The sequence below is a fragment of the Haemorhous mexicanus genome, chromosome 32 (assembly GCF_027477595.1).
Source record: "Haemorhous mexicanus isolate bHaeMex1 chromosome 32, bHaeMex1.pri, whole genome shotgun sequence".
Lineage (NCBI taxonomy): Eukaryota > Metazoa > Chordata > Aves > Passeriformes > Fringillidae > Haemorhous > Haemorhous mexicanus.
In genome coordinates this window covers 2,042,930-2,066,623 of record NC_082372.1, presented here as the reverse complement: position 1 = coordinate 2,066,623, position 23,694 = coordinate 2,042,930, and the positions used below count along the sequence as shown (strand labels likewise).

The following is a 23,694-nucleotide window of genomic DNA, read 5'->3' as shown; positions in this document are numbered from 1 at the left end:
AACTCCTCAGTTCAACCATTCCCTCCAGAACAAGGCAACACAACTGCCAGGGCTATCCAGGGGAGGAGGCCATGCAGCACTTGGGACAAAAGCAGTCAGAAAACCTTTCAGAAAGTCCCTTCAGAAACAGGCAAGGCCAGTGAAAAATGGGCAAATGAGGCATTGCTTGAAACAAGAACCGGGTCTGCCTGGCATCTGTAGCAATGGAAAAGGGCTGGGAAGAAGCCAAGGGAAATAATTTCTGCTGTGGTTCATCAGCACTTGTTGGAAGACACAGCAAACGGGGTCAACTTGAAGGAAAAACCAAAGCAAAGCAACAAAAGCACACGCAGGGAGTGAACTGCCAGGCTGTTGTTTGGGGAAGATGTGGCTGGGTCAGGCATTTTCAAAACAGGCTACAGACTAGGGATGCCAGGAAAGGTTAACGCAGGGCCCGGGCACGGGATGAGAGCTGAAGCACTCACCTGTCCAAAGAGTTGACAATGTTGGGGTTCTTCTTGTCCTTCAGGAGCAGGATCTCATTCACAGCTCGTTCCCTGTTCTGCCCTCGGAGACTCATTTTCTTTATGGCCACCTGAAGGGACATGGCAGCCCTTGAACTGCAGGAGTCTGTGGCAGGAGGCCACAGCAAACACGGAGCGAGTCTGTTTGGAGTGACGGAGCCAGGCTGTGCCAAACTGCCTTGGGATGGGACACCAGAGCTCAGCAAGTGCCATTCCCACAGCCCATTGCTCTGCCAGCTGGGGGCTGCTCACAGGACACATGGCCAGAGACATTTGGCGTTGCCAGCTCTGCAGAAATGGTCCCTCAGCTGTCAGCCTCAAAGCTCTAACAACATCCTCTGCACCTAAAGTCTGCTCAAATGGCCTCAACACTCTCATTATTATTGAAACCCATTTTGAAAGCAGGAGCTAATTCTAGTTCTGTGAAAACAGAGCAAAACAGCCAGGAACCCTTTAGCAGTTCTGTGGGATTTGGTCATGATTTCAGATCCAACTGCTCTGTTTGGGATTGCACAACAAAGCAAACACGCACATCCATGGCTCAGGTGATCCCTGTCACAGGCTGTCACTGACACCAGACACAAACACACCTGCAGGGTTTGGGAGAGAGCTTTGCTCTGGACATCCATCTTCTCATTTCTCTCCCTCTCTCTGTGAACTGCTGAAGTAGGACTAAAACCCCAAATTGAGCCCAAGCAGGATCTCTCCCTAATCAGGCCTTGAGGCTCCCTTTGAAGATGAAAGGCAGGATGGAAAAACTGCTAAATAGTGTTCCTGTCAGAGGCTGGGGTGAAGATAAATTGGGCCTCAGTCTCCAGCAGCTGATGCATTCACACTTTTAGATATGCAGACCAAGCCAGCGTGTCCTGCTCTGACAGACACCGCTGCCCTCCTTGCATTCCTTTGGCACTTCAGAAGGACCAGGTCTGTCCCAGCTGTGCTCTGCAGGCTGACACTGCTCTGCCTTCAGAGGAGCAGCCTGAGCAGGAAAGCTCTGCTGGCCCCCAAAGCTGCAGCCACAGCTCCCAGCAGAGGGGAAAGCCCTGGAGAGCTGCCAGGCGTGCTGGGCGTGTTGACACTGACCTCTCCTCCAGTGGCCCTGTCCAGTCCTTTGTAAACGGTTCCGAAAGCCCTGGAGACAAAACAGCAGAGAAGAAAGAAGCAGCGCTTTAGGCCCTGGCAGTGAAAGCCAGCCCAGACAGGAGATCTCTGCTGCCTGCAGCCTTCACAAACACCTGGGTGCATCGACCCTTCCAACAACAGCACAGCAGCCACCAGCCCTCTGCCATGCAAGGTGTGCAAGAGAAAACTGAGACCCAGCACGAAGGAATTGGGCTGGAGCAAATCCCAAATGTCCACCCTGAACTGCTTTAGTTCAAAACCTAGGAGGGGAAATGGGTGTCTAAAGAACTGGAAAAGAATGCATTTCATCCTTTTCCATGTCCTGCCTAAGACCTGCAGGCTCCACAAGGGCCCTGCCATCAGGCAGGTGATGCATTTTCCCCCAGAGTGCATCAGCTCTGTGTCTGTTACTGAATGGATGGGGTCTGCTACCTGTGCTAGAATAGAGCCCTTATTAGTTCATCTCTGGTTTCTGTTTCTAAACCTTTAGGTTGATCATTCTGACCCGTGGATATTTTTCAAAGGAAAATATTTGAAAGAAATCTTCTTGAGAATTGCTTTCTGACAGTCATCAGATGGTGAGTTGCTCTTTTAGGCAATCCAGTTCCAGGGACAGAAGATCTTCCAGGTCCTGCCCCGTGCTGCAGGCAGGACACTGCCAGCCTCAGGGGCTCTGACGGTGCCTCCTGACCACAGTTATCAATTCTGATCAGGACTGAGAGACAGCAGGATGGTAGCCCAGTGTCTGAAGGTGTTTGGAGCTCTCCTGACTTCTCACTTGATCCTGCACCAGCACAACCCCTGGCCCTGCTTGTGCAGAAGTCGCTGCCGTGCCCTTACCCTTGGCCAATCTGCTCCAGCTCCAGGTATTTCTCGGCAGGCTCCGCCTCGCTCACGGTGTTCCCTGAAAGAAACCACGTGGAAGACGCTCCCTCCCAGAGTGAGAGCCCGCCCTGCAGCAGAGCCAGAACGCAGCCCCACTCCCTGGGGCCGTGAGCCCCTTGGTCTCAGCTGGGGAAGGACAAGAAATGGCTCGGTGACATTCAGCTGCAGAGCAACCCCGGGTGCAGCTGATGCCGAGACACACACACAGCGCCCTGCTCGGGCACCCAGGGACAGAGCAGACGTACTCAGCTGCATCAGGCACCACTCCCCTCTCCCCTCTGGCTGCAGGGCTGTGCTGCTGTCAGAAGGCTCAGCCCAGGATCCCACAGAGGAGGGAGGTTCTTCATCCTCTTCCCAAAATTCTGCAGCTTCTCCATCCTCTTCCCAAAACGCTGCCCGTTCTCCATCATCTTTCCAAGCCAGGAGATGTTCGCTGTCCACTTCCCATGCTGGGAGATGTTCATCCTTCTCTTCCCAAGACACAGGATATCCTCCATCCTCATTCCACACCGGGAGATCTTCAACGTCCTCATCCCATGCCTTGGGAGCTTGGCCATCCTCGTCCCACACCAGGGGACATCCACCATCCTCATCCCAGGACGGGAGATGTCCTCTGTCCTCATCCCACACTGTGGGAGCTTGGTCATTTTGGTCGCACACCAGGGGGAGGAGATGTCCACTGTCCTTGTCCCCCTGTGTGGGAGCCTCGCCGTTGCATTCCCACACCGCGGGATGTTCGCCCTCATCTCCCAGAACAGCAGGAAGCTCACTGTCATCTCCTGGCTCTGAGGGAAGTTCACCATCGTCCCCCAGAACAGTGGGAAGCTCACTGCTGTCTTCCTCCTCTTTGGCCTCCTCTTTGGAAGCAGAGGGAGCCACAGGAGGTGCTGGTGCTGCTTTTGTGCCCTGTGGACAGACGGCAGTGTGAGGGACGGGAAGTTCTACCTCAGTTCTCACCTTATTTATCCTCAGCTGCACATCCAGCTGCACTAAGCAGAAATTGGGTTTGGAGCTGTTCCAACTAACAATGGGCTAAAGTCGACATTGCCACTTATTGCTGGGAATTCAACATTCCACCATGGCTAAAGCCAGCCAGCAATCCTCTGCCTGCAAAGCCAGACCTGCAGCTCTTCAAAAGCTCTTCAGCAGAAAAGGAGAAAACTGACGGGGATCACTTTGATGCTGCTGCTGAGACACTGACAGGAACTTTCCTTCAGCCTCCCAGGCTGGCACTCGGCTGCCACATGCCAAGCTCACAACTTGCTGCACAATTCCAAACACCAAGGGTTCCTTTCCCACTCACCGAAGGAGGAGCTGCTCGGGATCCACAGAAGAAGTGCCCTGAAATGGGAGAGGGAACATGAACCAGATGCTGTTAGGAGAAAAACTGCCTGTGGTGGGAAATGCCACAGAGCAAGGCAACCCCAAGAGAGCATTTTGCTCTCACAGCATCCCTGCAGGAGCCACAGTCCCTTCCCACAGCAAGCAAGAGAACAGCACAAAATACTGGGCTGGGTCAGTTCTTGGCCGGAGCAGCAAACGGAGGGAGTTCCAGGCTCTGCTGGCACAGACTCCCTGCCTGAGGGAACAGAACCCCCCAGGGCTCTTTGCAAATGCTATGCAAGACCCCCTGGCTGCAGACACCCCCTTTTTCAGCTGCAGCTGCTGGCAGCAGCTCTCCCAAAGCAATGGTGTCTTCATGGCAATTTGGTTCCAAAGTCAGCTCAGCTCCAGAGGAAGAACAGAAAGCACACAGCAAGCCCAAAGCCACAGATGCTGCACCGAGGGAAAGCCTCGACTTACGTGCCAAGTGGGTTAAAAAATACCCCGAATAAGCCACAGAGTAGAGAGTGCAAACTGCAGCAGCCACGTGCTGGATCATTTTGGCTGCGCTGCACACGTCTGCAGCCTGTAGCCCTGCAAGCACAGAAGGACACCCGTCAGGGCTGGGCTGGCTGCTGAGAATGCCTCGGGCAGGAGGATCCTCCTGCAGCGAGCCCAGAGCCACTCTGGGCACTGAGGCCTCCGTGTCCCACAGCAACGGGAACACCCCGGGGACGTGGCACTGCTCCTGTGACACCACAGCAGCAGCTCACGCAGAAACCGCCTGGAAGGTTCTCCTGTGTCACAAAGGAGCACAAAGATCCCTCCCAGGGCACAGCCTATTGCCCAAAGGATGCCAGAGGAACTCGGAAAATGCAGCACACAAGGACACCCCATAGCCCAGCCTGAACACTGAGGAGGAACAAGGACGGCACCAAACCAAAGGAAACGTGACCTTTAGTCACTGATAATTCTGACTGAAAGCAGCAAGCCTTGTTCCATCAGGGATCTTTGTTCTAGTTCTAAAAACAAGCAAGGGTCACCACTCTAAATACACAGATGGCAGGAACTGGGGAGGAGGTGGGATTAGGAAGGAGAAGGAGGAGGGAGAGAGGAAAAGGAGGAGTAGGAAGAGGAGGAACAGGAGCAGGAACAGGAGGTTCCAGTGTCCCCTGTGGCCGCAGACACAGGACCATCGCCCCCACCTCGTCCTGCAAGTGAGAGGGGAGGGGGAGCTTGTCCCAAATCCATCAGGGTGTCGCTGAGAGGGTTTTTTATTGGGGTGTGTTTGGAGCTTGCAGATTGTGGAATTGACCCCAAATATCATCTGGTGTCCCTGGGAGGTTTTTTTCTCTGTGTGTGTAGGTTTGGATCTTGCAGGACCCCAAGGCTGAGCCCCTTGGGGGAATCTTTGGGGGTCCACGTGGCCATTGCCCAGTATGGGCAGGGGAGGACATTGCTGCTGGGGACCCCTGGGAGAGCAGAGGAGGGGAACCCCTGGGACTCCCAGAGTGGGGAGAGCAGAGAGGGGCGATCCCAGAGCTGGGGGACCCCGGCTGGCTGGAAAGTGGGGGAGCCTGGAGAAGAGGGACCCCTGGGACTCCTGGGATCTCATAGTATCCCATGAACCCCCCATGGACCCCCAAAAGCCCCTGGAACATCCCTAAGCAGGATGCTGGAGAAAGGGGAACCCTTGGATCCGTTGGACCCCCATCTTCCCAAGGAAAGGAAAACTCTGGAACCCCAAAAGTGGAGAGATCAGCGATAGGGAATTCCTGGGAGAGATTTTTGGGCTGAATCTTGACATTGTGGAGATTTCCATGGACACAAGACCCCTGCTGACTTCTAGAGATGGACTTGGCCACGGGGATCCTCTACTCCAAGGCGCTCCCACCTTGGTTTCCCCCAAACCAGGATCTGTCCTTGCCAAGCTGTGGCCAGATGGAGGAGGAGGAAAAACCTCAGAGATCCCTCACGAGGAGTGGCTGCAAACCCAGCCCAGGGAGCTGCAGGGAGGAAAGAGCCCCCCTGTTGGGGAAGATGCAACAGGAAAGCCTTACAAATATGATTGCCTGGCAAAAGATTTTGAGAATATAGAAACTATAAACGAGATTGAAATGAAAGCAAGCTTTGAGATCCCTTAGTTAATGAACAACAGGAAAACAATGGTGTGGCCAGCTGAAGGTAATCCCCTTTGGATGAAACAAGACCCTCTGCACGTAGGCAGGTCCAAGGGTCCGAGCAGACCCTGCCAGCTTGGCAGAAGGGGTCCAAAGAGTAGTTTTTAGGGTTTAAAATGTCGCATAGTATGGTAATGTAGTGGTTCTTATAGGCTGTATGTAAATGCTATAGGATTTGTATGCTGTACTAGATTGGTTAGTGACAATCAGAATATCCAACACAGAAGATGATTTATTGTATTGTAACGGGAACTTCGCGCTCTTGCTTTTAGTCTTGCGCTCTTACTCTTACTCTTGCTCTCTTGCTCTTACTTACTTTTCTATGCTCTTAGCTCTTGCCTTTTACGTTATTACCCTCTCATCCTCTCTCTTCTCTCGGGCCTGCTCCGAGCTGCAGCTGGCAGCTCCCAGCAGGGCCCTGCACCCACGCCCTTTGCAATAAACCGCAAGTTCCACGACCTGGCTTCAGAGATCTCTCATCTCCGTCCGTCCCGACCGTGCTACCTCCGTCTCGCCTACACCCCCCTGAGCCAGGAAGGTGTCCGGAGATCCAGCTGGAACTCAGAGCTGGTGGAGAACCCTCATGACAGGGAGAAGCCGCACAAGTGCTTGGAATGTGGGAAGAGTTTCAGCTACAGCTCCGCCCTGATGGAACACCAGAACATCCACGCTGGGGAGTGGGAATGTGGGAAGAGCTTCAGTGGGACCTCTGACCTCACCAAGAACCACAAGATCCACACTGGGGAACGGCTCCATGAGTGCTTGGAATGTCAGAAGAGCTTCAGGTGGAATTCAGGGATTGTCACTCACCAGCACTTCCACACCAGGGAGAGGCCCTGCGAGTGTCCCGAGTGTGGGAGGAGCTTTGTGCGCTGCTCCAGCTCCATCCCCCATGGGAGGATCCGCGCTGGATGATCCCCAGTGACCCCCGTTGGGCAGAGCCCCGGTGACCCCCGATCCGGGTGATCCCCGTTGGATGGGGGAAGGTGTTGGAGAGATTTCTTTGCCCTCTCCTTGTGCTGCTGTGATTTGGTTGGTAATAAATTCCCTCCGTGTGCCCAGGCCGGGTCTGTTGTGCCCGTACCGGATTTGCTGAGGGATCTCTCCCGGTCCTTGTCCCCACGGAGGAACCCTCGGTTCCATTTTCTGTCGCTGTGCGGCTGCGGGGGGCAGGGACAGATCGGCTCTGCATCGGGCCAGCGTCACCACTTGCCACGGGCACCCTTGAGATCCCGCGAACCTGGGCACACATTTCTGGGCTCACCTGAGCTCCCACCTGCCCAGCGCCCCAAGGTTCCCCCTCCCCAAAAAATCCCCCAGCCCGGGGCTGCAGCCTCCCGGAAAGGCCTCAGCCAATCCCAGCGCAGGCAGAAGGCGGCGCAGCCAATGAGAGCGCGGGGCGTTGGATTGCCTCATCGGTTGCTGGGCAGAGCCCGTGGCCAATCGCTCCCCAGCTGTGGCGGGAGCCAATGAGAGCGCGCGGCGCTGCCGAGCCCGCCCCGCTCCGGACTGGTGCTCCCAGCGCAGCGCGGCTGCTTCGGGGCTGCGGCCCCTGCCCGGCGCTGGCCGTGGGGCGAGGGGCGGCAGCTGGGGCCGGACTGGTGGCACTGGTGGTGCTGGGAGCCCCCCCGGCTGCGGGCGCGGAGCTCTCGGGTGAGCGGGGGGGCGGGAGGCGGTGGGACAGGGGGGGAGAAGGGGGAAAAGGGGGCGAAGGGGGGAGCCCGGAATGGACGGGAGGAGGAGGGGACCCCCCCAAAAGGAAAGCGGGAGGGGCTGAGGGGTGGGCGGAGGTGAAGGAGAGTTGGGAGAGGGTGGGGAAAAGGGGAGGGGGGACCCCGAAACTGAGCCCGAGGGTGGCTGGAGATTGGGGGATTTTTAGGAAAATGGGGAAACGGGACCCTTAAAGTGATTTTGGGAGCGGCCAGAGATGGGAGGGGAAAAGATGTGGAAGGGGAAATGGGGGAAGGATGGCACAGAGGAAGCGGCAGCGCGGGCAGGAGGGTCCCATGGCGGCCGTGGGGCACAGGGAGTGCGCAGTGGGGATCCGGGTTGGCCCCCGGTGCTCTGGGGGTGCTGGGGGGGCACCCCGGAGCTGTGTCCTGCACTCACAGGGGTGTTCCAGGGGATGAGATTGAAGAGTGTCACTTGTTGAATGGCACGGAGAAGGTGAGGTTCGTGGAGAGGTTCATCTACAACCGGGAGCAGTTCCTGATATTGGACAGCGACGTCGGGGTGTACGTGGGGTTCATCGCCTATGGGGAGATGCATGCCAAGCGCTCTAACAGGCACCCGGTTCACATGGAGTACTACCGGGCTTTGGTGGACACGCAGTGCTGGCGAAACTACGAGCTTTAAAATGCCCCGTTCACAACGGTGGAGCGCCGAGGGGAGCGCGGGGCAGAGCGCGTCCCCTCGGACCCTGCCCTGCCAATGACCCTGGAGCTCCTGAAATTCCCAGTATCCCTCGAGTCTGGGAATCGCCCCAGAGGCCGCAGCCCTCCTTGTGCCCATCACTGGGACATCCTCTCCCACCCAGTGACCCCCCCGTGGCTCCTCCAGCCCATCCCAGTCCATCCCGGTCACTCCCAGTGCTCCGCGGCGCGTCCATCTCGGTCGAGCGTGGAGATAACGCCTCTCAGCCAATCACAGCTCGTCCCTCCGATGACCCATCTGTTGCTAGGATGATCCGCAGATCCGAGTGCCCCGAGCTGGACTCGGCCTCGCAGCGCCGCGCACGTCATTGCCAGTTCCATCCCAGTCCATTCCCAGATGCCTCCCAGTGCCACCGCAGTCCCTCCAACTCCCTCCCAGACCCTCCCAGTCTATTCCTAGTCCACTCTCCGACTTCCACGCTCTCTCCCAGTGCCGAGTGCCCCTCCCACCTTTCTCAGTGCCACTCCAGTCCCTCCCAGTTCATTCCCAGACCATCCCAGTCCTTCCCAGTTCCAACCAGCCCCTCCAAGTCAATTACCAGTCTATTCCCAGTTCACGACAAGACTTCCACCCTCTCTCCCAGTACCCCCCATCCTCTCCCACCTCTCTCGGTGCCACTCAACTCCCTCCCAGTCCATTCCCTGTCCCTCTCCACCCCACTAAAGCCCTCCCCTCTCCCAGTGCTGCCCATCTGATTCCAGTGTGTCCCCACTCTCTCCCTCTCACAGTGCCCCCAGTGTGTCCATCTTGCTGGTGCCCTCGAGCTCCCAGCCTGGCCCCAGCCGCCTGCTCTGCTCCGTCATGGATTTCTACCCTGCCCACATCCAGGCGAGGTGGTTCCAGGGCCAGCAGGAGCTCTCAGACCACATGGTGGCCACAGACATGGTCCCCCCAATGGGAACTGGACTACCAGCTCCTGGAGCTGCTGGAAACCCCCACCCCCAGGGCAGGCTCACCTACACCAGCCAGGTGGAGCACGTCAGCCTGGAGCACCCCCTGAGCTGCACTGGGATACGGGGGAGCCCCCGGGGGCACTGGGAGAGCCACTGGGCTGTGCTGGGAGCCACTGGGAAGGAGCTGAAGGGAGCTGTCTTGGAACTGGAAGAGGGGCTGGGGGCTGGGCAATGGCTGGGAAGGGGTTTGGGGGATGCTGGGGAGGGTGAGATGGGGTTGGGGGGGTCCTGGTAGGCACTGGGAGGGAGTTTGGGGGTGCTGGGTGTGACTGGGAGGGAGTTTGGGAGCACTGCCATCCTCTCACCACCCTGTGTCCTCCTTCACCCCCTGTCTTTCCACATCCCCCGTTCCCTACCTGGAATGGTGATTGCTGTGTAAGAGATGGTCAAAATTTCCCTCATTTGCCTCATGACCGTCGCCAGGACAGACCCTGAGGGCCCTGGCTGGAGTTCTGGCCTGGTTGAAGTGGATGCTCACCAAGTGATTGTGTGCAGGTGTGCTTGCTGTGCCTCCACGGTCTCACACCTGCTTCACCATCCCACAACAGCCCATGAATTTCCCCATCTCTTGGCCAAATGAACTTTCTGAGCTAACTCTGGTGATCCCCCCACGGAAGATCCCTCATCTGCCTCATGACCACCATCAAGGACGGAGACTGAAGCCCCCTGCCAAGGAATGAGACTGAGACCCTTATAATTCTAACACAGGATGCTGGCCTGACGGAAGTGGGATGTCTGCCAAGTGGTGCCAGCAGGTGTGTTCGCTGGACCAAGACTGGTTTCCCACAGAACCAATCCTGAAACAATGGGTCCCGCTCACTGCTGAGATTGCTTTGTCCTGTTTTGGAACATGGACTGTCCATACCTGTTTTCAATACACTTATTCTCTGTTGTCTTAACCCGTTCTCCCCTCAGCAGAGGACTATAAGAGACCCCTGAGTTAACCAAAGAATTTGAGATTCTCCTCGATGTGACAAGACGGATCTACTGGCCGGACCACAGGGATTTCATCTCTCCATTGGCAGCTATTCCCCCAGCCCTTCTTTTTTTCTCTCTCTCTCTCTATCCTTTATCTCCTTTCTAATCCTTCTATCGCATTTGCTGTGGGCACTCAGTAAAGGTGCATTTGTTTTGATGAATACTGAAATCCCCTCTGTGTTGTTTTGCACTCTGAGATCAGTTAATGAACCATCACAACCCCACTTGTACAAGTGGATCATGGCAGGCCGCGCCGTCCTGGGCCCTCCTTCTGAAAACGGCGCTGACCACGCTGTTTAAGATTCCCCTTTTTCCCACCAATTCATTCTCCTCTGGTCCCAAACCTCCCCTTCCCCCCTACCTACCTCTCCCCCTTCCTGCTGTGCCTCTGCAGCTGGCCCTGCCCTGGGCCCGCGTGGCGGGGCTGCGAGCCCCGTGCAGGAGTCAGCCGGCCGCACCACCACCCTGTGAAAAACCAATCACTTGTTTTAAAAATTTAAATGTTCAATAGTAATAAAATAGTTACAAAAACAGGAATAAAAAAATAGAGCAGTAAGAACTTGGACAATCAGAGTTAGGACAATAAAGGACAATAAAAAAGCAAAGAATTATGGATGTTTGGATGCTTTCCTCAGAACAGCATGTCAGCTAACAAAGAGTTAACCCTTAAAAGCAATAGCCTGCTGCATATTCATAAATCTCATACATGATGCAAACATTCCTTTCAAAGTAGAGATTTTTCTGGTTATTGTCACCTTACCCCCCCATATCTCGTAAATCCTGGTTTGGCTCCGTGGAGTCTGAAAGAAGGAGGTGAAAGGAGTCTGGTTCTTCATGATAAGGAGGCAATAATTCTTCTCTTTGGGATTTTAGTGTCTTGTTGCTGTTATCTCTGTGAAAAGAATTTCTTGAACATCTCATCCCTTTCTTGAGCTAGTTAGAAAAGTATCTTACATCGCATAGTTTCTATTTTAATATTATGCTATAGCCTAAAACTCTATTTACCACACTACTTAAGAGGATTAACACAGCATTAATTAAGTAAAACAGATTAACTTTCTAACATAACACACATAATATTCCTTTTAATATTTGCAAAAAGCCAACCATATAATACTCATTTTTCACAATAACAACACCCACAATACCAGCACCAACGCTGAGACCAAACACTAAAGTCTGTGCCCCTCATGAAGAGGGGATCAAAGAACTGCACCCCTCCTGGTGAGGAGATCAAAAGCCTGAGGAGATTGAGCTGTTAACTCATGAAGTAAAAATGTATTCATTTAATCAAGTATCATCATTTCTGTTACTTTATCCTTTGTGATTAAGACTCAAATGCTTTTCTATTCCTTGTTAATCATAATTAATAATTATTAATTATTAATATTCATTTGCTGAATAATATTCATTTTGGTTTTGTAAACTATTCAGTCATATTCCCGAGAATCCCCTTATTTTAAGTTATTCAGCATGCATTGATCAATTTAAAAACGGGGGAGTTGTGGAGTGCCCCTGTTCCTAAGAGACAGGAATTTGATCTCACCCTCCTTGTGCTGCTAAGAACTCCTCTCTTGCCTCCAACGCCAACTCCCCCCTGGGATCCCCTGTAAAAACCCCCGGCCCTGCCTTTGCCTGGTCCTTCGTCCCCATCCCGCCCCTCCTACCCGGGGGTAAGGAAGAGATTCTGGAGCTTTCTGGAACCAGGACCCATCTCGTTTGTTCCCCTGCCCAGCGCCGGCAGCTGCGCCCTCCGTGGGCACGATGAACCCAGCTGCAACACACAGCAACAGCAGGGAGCCCAGAATTACCCCAAATTCCCCCAAACTCCGGTCAGGGACCAGGAAATTACCCCGAAATTACCCCAAAACTCTGCTCAAGGATCACGAAATTACCCCAAATCCCCCAAAACTCTGCTCAGAGAACACAAAATTACCCCAAAATACCCCAAACTCCAGTCGGGGATCCCAAAATCCCCCCAAATCCAGTCAGGAAATCCAGTCATAAAATCCCTGCAGGACCCCCAAAAATCGCCCCAAATTCCCTCAGGATGCCCAAAACCCAGTCAGGACCCCCAAAAAATCACTTCAGGATCCTCAAAATCCCCCTCCAAATTCCTGCAGGACCCCCCAGACCCCCTCAAGACCCCGTAAAATCCCCCTCAAATCCACTCACAACCCCAGTTCTCCATAGAGACCCCACCAAAATCTCCCCAAAAACCTTCACGAGCCCCCAGTTCTCCCTCAGGACCCTCCAAAGCCCCTCACATCCCCTCAGCCCCATCACAACCTCTCAAATCCCCTCAGGACCCTCAATTCTCCCTCAGAATCCCTCAAAATCACCCCTAACCCCCTTCACAACCCCCCAGTTCTCCCTCAGGACTCCCACATCCCCTCAGGACCCCACAAACCCCCTCACATCCCCTCAGCCCCCCCAATCTCCTCACAAACCCCCAAAATCTCCCCCTAACCCCTCAGGACCCCCCAGATCCCCCTCAGGACTCCCCAAAGCCCCTCAGAACCCTCCCCATCCTCTCAGGACCCCCCAAAACCCCTCAGATCCCCCGTTAACCCTCTCAGGACCCCCCATATCCCCTCACGAACCCCCAAACCCCCTCATGACCTCCCTGATCCCCTCAGAACCCCCAAGTCTCCCTCACGAACCCCCAAACCCCCTCAGCTCCCCCAAACTCCCTCCTCACCCGCCCCCTTCCCCTCGCTCCCGGTGCTGACTGCGGTCGCTGTCGCCCATCCCGTGCTGCCGGCAGGGGTCCCGGGGCTCCCTCGGCGCCCCCAAATTCCCGCCCCGCCCCGCCCCCCCCGCGGCCTCGGCCCCGGCCCCGCTCCGCCGCCGCTGGGCCCCACCGGGACCACAATGCCCACAATGCACCGAGTCTCAGCCGGAAGCAGCCGCCGACGCCGACGCGGGGGTAACTTCTGCCAGTACTTCTGCCATGCATTCTGATTGGTCCGCGCAGCGTTTGGCGCTTCTCGCCAGAGGTCTCGCGAGAGAAGCAGCGCGGCCATGTTTGTTAAGGGCAATTTTGTGGGCTCCTCAGAGCGCTCCGCGTTCTCTCATAAATCCAGCTGGGAACGGCGGAATGAATCCGCCTGGAAATGGCGGGATGGAGCCTAAATCCCCTCGGGCTGAGCCTAAACCCCCTGGGATTGAGCCAAGGCGGCCAAATCCTGGAGCTTCCCATGGATTTTGGCCGTACCATTCGGGGGCTGGAGGCCACCACAAGTGCCATGAGGTCCCTGCCACCTCCCCTGTCTCCCCACCAGCTGTCCCTGGCCCTGCTGCTGCCACAGGTCACCGTGGTGGCTACCCTGAGCGAACCTACTGGCCATCCTACCCAGTCTGAACGAGGAGATGAGGCCGTTCGTGTCCCCAAGGTGCCTGTACAGGGAGCTGGAGAAAGTCACCAGGGAGCTCCGGACCACCCTGCACCGCATGGATGACACCTGGAGGCACTGCAGTGTCACCTCCGATGATGGAAGACGCTGTCAACCCCCTGAGCCAGGCGCTGGCTGCCTGCAAGAGCACCCTATGGACCCCCCCGGAGCCATGTGACAATGGTGGCCCACAAGTGGCAGGGGTAGGTGGATGTGCTTGTGGATGGGTGGGCCCGGCTGTCAGGGAAAGCCACCGAGCTCCGCAATGCCTGGAGGGAGGTGGCCACCAAGGCGGCCATCAAGGTGGCCACCGCCCGGGCCAGGGAGCTGCAGGACAAGGCTGCCCATTATTGGACAGGTCAGGAAGACATTCTGGAGTTGAGTCTTGCCCTGGGCAGGGAGAAGGGGGCCAAGGTGATGGCCGAATATGAAGCCTGGGTGAGGAGACAGGCCAGGGTGGCTGCCAGCGAGGGAATAAGGGCCACCATGGAGAGACAGGAGGTGGAGGTGGCCCTGGGGCTGCTGGAGCGCTTGGTGGCTGCGTGTGACAAAGCCACCACATTCCCCTGGGAGCTCCAGCGCCCGCTCAGGGACATTGAGGCCACCCTGAAGGGGACAAATGAGGCGTCACCCAATGTCCCCAAGGACTTGGTGGCCAAGGTGGCTGTGGCCAAGCAGCTGTGGGAGGCTAGCACCTGCCTATTCAATCATCACCTGCTGGGGACACTTGGGGACATCCACAACCTCTTCTTGAGTCCCTATGGTGGCTTGCGGGGCATGGCAGAGGGGACAGCAGAGGGGGCAGGGAGTGGCAGAGGGGCAGGCGTGGGAGGGGCTACGAGGGGAGGGGCAGGCGGTGGCAGAGGGAACAAGAGGCTGACAAAAGGGATGGAGGGGACAAAGGGGATCCCTCGAGGGCATGGGGGCCAGCCTAGGAGGCCGCAAGTGCCACCAGGTCCCTGACACCTCCCCTGTCCCCTCTCCAGCTGTCTCCAACCCTGCTGCAGCCACAGGTCACTGTGGTGGCCAACCTGACAAGCTGCTGGCCACCCTGCCTATGCAGGAGGAGATGAGGCTGTTCGTGTCCCCAGGGTGCCTGCACAGGGACCTGGAGGATTTAACCAAGGAGCTCCATCAGCCTGTAAAGCATTGATGACACCTGGAGGCGCCGCAGTGTCACCTCTGATGATGATGACCCTGTCACCTCCCTGAGCCAGGTGCTGGCTGCCTACGAGAGCACCCCATGGACCACCAGGTTAGATGTGACAATGATGGCCAGCAAACGGCAGTGGTTGGTGGCTGTGCTTATGAACAGCTGGGCCCGGCTGGCCAGGAAAGCCACCAAGCTCCGCAAAACCTGCAGGGTGATGGTCACTGAGGCGGCCACTGCCCGGGCTGGGGAGCTGCAGGACGAGGCTGCCCGTTATGGGACAGCTCAGGAAAACATGATGGAGCTGGGTCAGGCCCTGGACGGGAAGGAGGGGGCTGAGGTGGTTGCCAGACCTGAGTCGCAGGTGAGGGAAGAGGCCATGGAGGCCACCAGCGAGGGAACAAAGGCCACCATGGAGAGACAGCAGGTGTGGGGCTTCTGGAGCGCTTGGTGGCCGTGTGTGACGAGGCCACTTTGTTCCTCTGGGAGCTGCAGCGCCTGCTCAGGGACATCGAGGCCGCCCTGGAGGGGACAAGTAAGGCATCCCCCAAAGTCCCCAAGGCCTTGGTGGCCAAGGTGGCCATGGCCGAGCGGCTGTGGGAGGCCAGTGTCCGCCTGGTCAAGGATCACCTGCTGGGGACTGTTGACTACACTGGTAGCCAAGCTCGTGGAGAGATGGGACTGGCTGGCCAGAGAGGCCGCCAAGCTCCATGACAACCACAGGAAGGTGGTCACGGACCATCAGCTGATGGTGGCCCTGGACAAGGAGGAGGTGGCCTGGGAAATAGCCACCATCAATGCCCAGGTGGCGGCAGCCACCAGTGAGGCCATGGGAGAGGCTATGGTGGCCACCAGGAGGGGACATTGGGCAGAGGTGGCCCTGGGGCTGCTGCAGCACTTGGTGGCCATGTGTGACAGAGCCACCTTGTTCAACTGGAACATTGTGTGCCCCTTCAAGGACATCGAGGCCATCCTGAAGGGGATAAATGAGGTGTCCCCTGACGTCCTCCAGGCCTTGGTGGCCAAGGTGGCCAAGTTTGAGTGGCTGTGGGATGCCAGCACCCGCCTGGCCAAGGATCACCTGCCAGGTACACTTGGGGACATTGACAACCTCCTCTTGAGTCCCTGTGGTGACCATGGTGGCCCCAATGACCCTGGCAGCTGTGTGGTGGCTGAGCAGTGTCAAAGAGCCATTGAGGACATCCCAAGGCTGCTGCTGGGACAGTGATGTCACCACTGTGATGTCATCAGGGCAGTGATGTCACTGGAGAGAGTTGTGGACACTTGAGTGCCACCAGCTCCTTGTGTCACCAAGAGCCCCTCAAGTACCACCAGCTCCTCGGGTGCCACCAGCTCTTTGTGTCACCAAGAGCCCCTCATGTGCTATCAGCTCCTCGAGTGCCAGCAGCTCCTCATGTCACCAAGAGTCCCTCAAGTGCCACCTGCCTGGACAGAACTGGTGCCACTGGGCTGGTGGTAGTGCCATGTTCCTGGTGCCACCTTTGTGATGCCCCTGTGTCCCTGCAGAGGGGACATAGGGATGGCAGGAGGGGACTGGGGGTTGCAAAGGGACAGAGGGGACAGCAGAGCCCTCCAAGGCAAGTGCCACCAGGTCCCTGACACCTCCACTGTCCCCTCCCCAGGTGTCCCCTCCACAGCTGCAGGCACTGGTGGCCATGGTGGCCACCCTGGGCAAGCTGGTGGCGACTGTGACCAAGCCACACCGGGCCAAGTGCCTGCATGAGTCCCCAAACTCCCTGCATGAGGACCTGGAGAACTTCACCCAGATCCTGTGTAGGACCATGAACCACAGGAGTGTCACCTCCCTGGGCCACTCTGGTGTCCCCTCCCTGAGCCAGGCCCTGGCCACCCTCAGGGCCTCCCCTGAGACCACCTGGGCTGATGTGAGAGCTGTGACCAGCACCTGGCAGGAGTCGGTGGCCAGGCTTGTGGAGAGATGGGACCGGCTGGCCAGAGAGGCCACCGAGCTCTGTGACTCCTGCAGGGAGGTGGCCACTGCTGAGGCCGCTGTTGCAGCCACCACCAAGGCCAGGGACTGGCAGGACACGGCCGCCTGCTTGGGGACAGCTCAGGAGAACATGGTGGCCATGGAACAGGAGCTGCCACTGGCCCTTGGCAGGGAGGAGGGGGCTTCGACTGTGGCTGCACTCAAGGCCCGGATGGTGGTGGCCACCAACGAGATGCTGGCGGCCACCATGGCCATGGGAGAGGCTGTGGTGGCCAAGAGCCAGGCATTGATGGCCACCAGGAGGGGACAGGAGGTGGAGGCCGCCCTGGGGCTGCTGGAGCACTTGGTGGCCACCTGTGACAAAGCCACCGCCTTCCCCCGGGAGCTGCAGCGCCTGCTCAGGGACATCGTAGACACCATGGAGGGGACAGAGGAGGAGTCCCCCGATGTCCCCGAGGCTTTGCCAGCCAAGGTGGCCGTGGCTGAGCGGCTGTGGGTGGCCAACACCTGCCTGGCCAAGGATCACCTGCTAGGGGCACTTGATGACATCAACAACATCTTCAGTTGTGATTCCAACAGCTCCAGTGCCCCTGTGGTGACTGAGAAGTGCCAAAAAGCCATCAAGGGCATCCCGAAGCTGCTGCAGGGATGGTGATGTCACTGCCGTGAAATTATTATGGCAGTGACATCATCGGGGACATTGCTGCTGTCATCTGTGCCCTCCCCGTGCAGTATTTGAGGCAAATTTGGCAAAATTTCTGGGAATTTTCCTTGATGATGTCCCAAATCCTGATGGGAATTCCAGGGGTGATATCACTGGGGACACTCAGGGACACTCAGGGACAGGGGACAGGGGTGAATGAGTCCCCTCAGCAGCTTCCAGCTTTCCACTGTGCCTGCAGCAGAGCCGAGTCATAAACTGCAATTTTATAATTGGCTTCTGCAATTCTGCATTGCCTTTTGCACTTTTGTATTGCCTTTTACACATTGCTATTGATCACCAGAAATTTGATATGGTATTTGATACTGCTATTATCAGTGATTCCTTGTAGCTGCTGGTTGGTGCAATATAATCTATCAGTTCATGTGTGCACCGTACAGCCTATAAATAAATATTTAAATAAATAAATAAATAAATAAATGATTATTCTCTATATACATCAGACTGGTCTGTTCTGAACTCTGTGTCAGACACATTCCTTGAGCCCGCTGAGGGACGAGTGGTCAATAAAGCCATCCCAACGTTCCTTGAGGGGAGCACAGCCAGGGAGCTGCTTCAAGGCGCTGTCACTGAGAGATTTCCCCTTGGAAACCCGGGGTGGGATGGAAATACACCCGAGCAGATGGCAAAATTAAACTGATATCAAAGCCTCGTGGAATGGGGGTTAAAACATGGGGTCTCTAAAGCTGGAAATTGGTCAGAGCTTCAGCAAGTGAGGCAAAATGATGATGAATCAGCCACTGATTTTTTAAACAGGTGAAGAGAAACTGCCATCAAATATACTGATGTAGATCCTGAATCAGCTGAGGGTGAAGCACATCTGCTTTTGTTTTGTGTGGGTCAGACTTCAAATGATAAAAGAAGAAAAGATAAAGGGAGTTGAAGACAGAGATAAACTGCTGGAGGGTGCCTGGAAGGTGTTTTGAGACAGGGGCCCAAGGGAAAGAGTTCATCCCAACCCAGCAAGAAGGCAGCTCAGGAAAAGTCACCCAAGAAAGCTTCCCCTGCGGAGAAGGAGCAGAGTGCATCCTGTAAGAAATGGGGGCACTGGAACAAGGACTGTCCAGTGCTGAAAGAAAAATCATCAGTCCCCAGCTGCCAGCAGAACAAACCTCAAGCAGCTCAGGCTCTGAGTGATGGGGGCCGAGGGCTGTCGTGGTAATGATTAGCATTGACTCCATGACTGCAGGAGGCTGATCAATCACCTTATCCTACCATACTGTATTGTTCTGTACTAATTAATAAACTCACCCCCTCACAGACAGTCCAGTACAGACAGATCCAATTGGTCAACCAATCCAAACTCCATCACCAATTAAGATAATGGCCAGTTAAGAAAACACCCTTTAGTAAACCAATCTGCATAACACATTGCACATGTGCACAACAACAGGTGCAGCAAGGAAGCAGATAAGTGAGAGTTAAGCCCCTGGGCCTCCACACCAGTGCATCTTCCTTCTCTTCACAGCCTCCTTCTCTTCCACACAGACAAAGTTTAGGATTGACAAATCCTGGCTTGGGAGAACAACAAGGGGTGAGCAACTGGGGTTTTCTGAGAAAGGAGCCTCACTCTTTAGAATTTTTAAAAGTTTAATAAGGGATAATTAGAGACAAATCAGTAACAGCACTGGGTGCTTGGCCATGGCCAGAGGCACAATGGTTAACCACAGCAACCCTTCTTGTCTAATTTTACCATTGTATTGTTCAAATTATACACATTCAAACACTTCTTTGAACTCCTTTACATGTTCCAGGAATTCTTTAGGTTGGTTTGACCCCCAGCCTGCCTTTTTAGAGTATGTGCAGGAATCGTGGGTTGTTGTTTTGAGGGTTGTGTGTCACTCCCTCACAAGGGCCCCCTGTTCTGTGGTTGCAGCAGGTGACAGTTACTGGCAGTGGAAGGGTCAGTGGCAGGGGCCCTCATCACATCCCTTCCTTAAATGTTATCTGACCAGGCAGACAGTTTTAGCTATTTCCACAAGTCCTTTAAACCAACATAAGCTATTTTACAAATATCTCTGAGTCATTCTCATTATTGTCAGTTAGTTACAAAAATAAAAGCATTAGCTATTATTTCACAACTACAGCTACTTCTGCAAAAGTTAACATTACAATGCACAACACATGGCATCCACTTTAATAGTTTGCGAAAGCCAAAACTATAATGTGTGTTTTTCACACTCTCCACAAACTAAAATATCATCCATAAATGATGTTCTGAGGATACAAGCTGCACAGGGGCCAGGGCATTGGCCACAAGAAGCTGACAAATTACACTATAGCAAAAGCAGTGAAAGGTGATTACAAACTGTACCATATCGAACTCTTTGTGATAAAAATAATTTTAAAACTCAATACATGAAGCAAAAGCTAACACTGCCTAGTTATTTATACCAAGGCCTGGGCAGGTTTTTCCCTTGCACGGAGCACTTGAGCCTTCCCTGGGCCCCTTCTGCCCTCCTGCAGAGCCGCTGGCATTTTCCAGCACACACAGTTTGTAACCCAGAGCCGGGTGCAGCCCCGAAGGCTCCAAGCGCCTCCTTCCAGGCTGACTCTGCAGGTGCCGAGGCTGCTCTGGGCTCTGCCAGGGCTCTGCTGGGGCTCAGCTCTGGGCCGGGCTGGGCCCGCTCTCCCCTCACATGGCTCCGGGCAGCTGAGGCACAGCGGGAGAAGGAAGGGACACGTCAAGGGAGTCGAGGTTTGAGAGAGTTTTTATTCCAAAAATTGTCATAACAAACAGGCTGTCCTAACTACCATAACTAAATATCAGTGCTAACTACCATAACCAACTATCAGTGCTAACTGTCATAACTAACTACCACAGCTAACTACCATAACTAACTAGCAGTGCTAACTACAATAACTAACTAATTGTCCTAACTACTGTAACAAGGAGCTCTCCTCAAGTGCTTCATCTCCTCCGCTGCTCCCTCAGTTTCTTCGCTGCAGTGATCAGAGGGGTCAGGCTGGAGAGAGGCTTGGCTGATGACAAAAATGGGTGCTGCCCAAAGGATAAAAAAGAAAGAAATGAACTGTTACTTCCCAGAGCCAAGTTCCTCACAGGCTCTGTTGCAGCAGGACAAAGGGAAATGGTTTGAAACTCAAGAGAGGGAAGCAGGCTCAGATTAGATCTAAGGGAGAATTTTTTAACCAGGAGAGTGGGGGAACACTGACAGAAGGTGCCCAGAGGTGTGGGAGGTGCCTCCTCCCTGGAAACCTCCAAGCTCAGGTCGGGCAGGGCTCGGAGCCCCCTGACCTGTTGAAGATGTCCCTGCTCGCTGTGGGGCACCAGGCCCAGCTGGCCTCGAAAGGAGCCTGCCAGGCCAAAGCAGGCGAGGATTCTGCTTGCTCTGCGTGTGGAAAGCAGCGAGGCTGGAGACTGTCGGAGGGGGCCCCACAAGAAAACCCCTCCCTCGCGCTGCTGCTTGCCCTGCAGCCCTTGGCATTCACCTGCAGCAGCTCCTGGGCAGCCCAGCGCCGCTCCTCGTCCGGCTCCAGGCTGCACTCGAGGAAGTCCCGCAGCAGAGCCGACAGGCGCCGGGGCTCCTGCAGCTGCGGGGTCCCGTTCTGCCGGATCAGAGCACGAGCCTGCAGGGAAAGCAAACTCAGCGCTCTGCCAGCTTCCTTCACACCCACACGGGCTCACATCCACCCCGGGTCCTCAGCCCCAGCGGCACTTTCCTCCCTGACAGAGATGCTGCTCACAGCTCATTTTTCTGTGCCAGCCAAAAAACCCAAACCCTGGGGCTGCCACAGCCACTGCAACATCCAAATGATCTCTACCTGAGAGCCAGTTTCATTGGCTGACTCTGTTAGTAGGAACCTCCATCAGAAATAGCACATTTTGCTTCTCCAAATGTGGACACCAGCTGTACAGGCCATTTTCCAGAGTCAGTGTGGTCTGCCTGGGTTATTTCAAAGGATTCTTACATCAAGTGCATCTCTGCAGTGCCACTGACACTCAAGTGAATGCATTCCTGATGCCCCATCCCAGAAACTGCCAGGCCAAAAACAGGAGGTTTGTGATGCTGAAAGCTCAGCTTTGGTGACACAGAGAAAGTAGCTTGGACTAGGAAAGAAATATGTTAGACTATGGGGATGTTAAACAATCATCCTCAGGTTTTCAACAAGTTTCACAGTGAGAAGAATCAGAGGGGAGATCATCTTGTAAAATGTCTTCTAGAAGCTCCTGCAGAAATCTTGTTGGGTTTGGGGGTGGGATGTGGGGTTGGTTTGGGCTTTTCTTGCAGGGTAACATTAGAGCTGATGCACTTGCTTCACATTTCCATGTCATCCTCAGAGCCAGAAGAGCTGCAACAACGTAAATCCCAAAGCAAATTATTGCTGGAGACTGCAGAATATTCGTCTGTGTTGAGGCTGGAGTCCTCTGGGAATTCCCTTCCCATGTGCAGAAACCTCCAGCTGCTGCTCCCAGGGCAGGGTCCCCCTGTGCTCACAGGCCTCTGCAACCACTGGAGAATTTGCCTCTTACCATGGCCCCCGTTTCCCTGAAGTAAGGAGGTTCTCCTTCCACCATCTCGATGGTCACAATGCCAAAGGCCCAGATGTCCACCTTGGGGCCATAAGGAGATCTGGTCACAACTTCTGGGGCCATCCAGTGAGCAGTGCCCACCATGGAGCTGCGCCGGTCCTGCTCAGGGCTGAGCTGAGCACAGAGGCCAAAATCAGCTGAGGACAGAAACAAACCCTGTCAAAGGCAGCTGGAATGAGGAAACCAAGCACAAAGATTCCCCACTCTCCATCTGAGAATGCAGTAGTGAAGTCAGCTGGAAAAGTCCTCAGGGCTGTAGCCAAGGAAAGATGGAACTGGACCCTTACAGAAACCCTCAGCTTTCATGCAGTGGCTTTTACTGATTCCCTTGGAGCTTTAGATTCCCACTGCTGCCCCTCTGGAAGGGCCATAGCCAGAGCAAAGGCACGGCTGGCACCCTGCTCCTCTCCTGAGCTCTCTGCAGGGGCAGCCGCTCTCAGCTGGCAGCAGGGCCCGGGCAGTGCCCCCAGCAGCCCTTGTGGGGCTCTGGCCTCACTGGGAAGCAGCCCCACAGCCGCAGCCCGGGAGCGCCGTGCCTGGCCAGGAACACCCACCCAGCCTGACAGAGCCGTCCATTCCCAGGAGGATGTTGGAGCTCTTCAGATCCCTGTGCATCACCCGGTTGGCATGGAGGAAATCCAGGCCCTGCAGACACTGAGAGAGAACAAGAAACACCAGGGTAAAAACCAATGGCCGGAATGTATCACACCAGAAAGGACAGTTCAGAATTCTGCCAGCAGCAGCTTTGCTGGGACAGGCCAGGAGTGCAGTGCACACAAGCTCCAGGCAAACGGTGCAAGGCAAAGCTGAGAACAGCAAATCAAATCAAAAAAGGACAGAGAGTACCACAACAGCAGGAGAGAGAGCAAGAACAGAGCAGAAATGCAGTGATGCTGGCAGGCCATTCACTGCAGAGGCTCTTTCTTCTCCAGCTCATGAAAACAGCACAGAAACAAAGCCCTGAGCACGGAGCCACTCCTGTTCTCATGCCTGTTTGGAAGGACCATGGTGTCCCAGCCATGGGAGTGACAAGCAGGATCCCTCACCTCCCGACTGACAGCTGCCATCTCTCCTTCAGCCATGCGTGTCTGTCTGACAACGTCCTGCAAAGTTCCTCCATCCATGTATTCCATCACCAGCCACAGCTCTCCATCAACAAGGAAGCTGGAAGAGGAAAACAATGGCATGGAGATGAATGGGCAGTGCTCAATTCCCCCATGGAAAAGCCCGGATGGAGTTTTGTTTCCAGGTCACTTGTCAGTGAGGACAGAATCAGATGGAGAGACATTCCTGCCAGGCTGCCCAGCCCTTGGAATCTGCACAGTCCAAAGGAGAAGGAGACACCTGTGAGAAAGGAGAGGCCTTAGATGGCAAGCAGGTGAAAAATGCAGGTTAGCAACAGCCCAGATCAATGTGGAACCACAACACTTGCCCCCAGCTGGTTCAGCTTCTGAACTCCTCAGTTCCACCATTCCCTCCAGAACAAGGCAACACAACTGCCAGGGCTATCCAGGGGAGGAGGCCGTGCAG

General features: G+C 55.2%; 2 protein-coding genes and 1 long non-coding RNA gene across 3 annotated transcripts; 1 reads left to right on the top strand and 2 right to left on the bottom strand.

Annotated features, from left to right (window-relative positions):
- Nucleotides 1-286: 286 nt before the first annotated feature.
- Nucleotides 287-7,205, bottom strand: LOC132340464 (uncharacterized). The gene is made up of 4 exons (XM_059871490.1): nt 7,098-7,205; nt 2,466-3,362; nt 465-574; nt 287-290 (listed from the first exon to the last, which is right to left on the bottom strand). Exons 1-4 carry the CDS (start codon nt 7,203-7,205, stop codon nt 287-289), a joined length of 1,119 nt encoding a protein of 372 aa, XP_059727473.1.
- A 730-nt stretch (nt 7,206-7,935) lies between these two features.
- LOC132340603 (H-2 class II histocompatibility antigen, I-E beta chain-like) lies at nt 7,936-8,661 on the top strand. Its single transcript, XM_059871690.1, has one exon. The coding sequence runs from the start codon at nt 7,970-7,972 to the stop codon at nt 8,366-8,368; it is 399 nt and encodes a 132-aa protein (XP_059727673.1). The 5' UTR covers nt 7,936-7,969; the 3' UTR covers nt 8,369-8,661.
- Nucleotides 8,662-20,307: 11,646 nt separating this feature from the next.
- On the bottom strand, nt 20,308-21,195 carry LOC132340656 (uncharacterized). Its single transcript, XR_009489973.1, has 2 exons — nt 21,063-21,195; nt 20,308-20,613 (listed from the first exon to the last, which is right to left on the bottom strand). It is a non-coding gene; the product is annotated as an uncharacterized LOC132340656 (long non-coding RNA).
- Between the last annotated feature and the right edge of the window lie 2,499 nt (nt 21,196-23,694).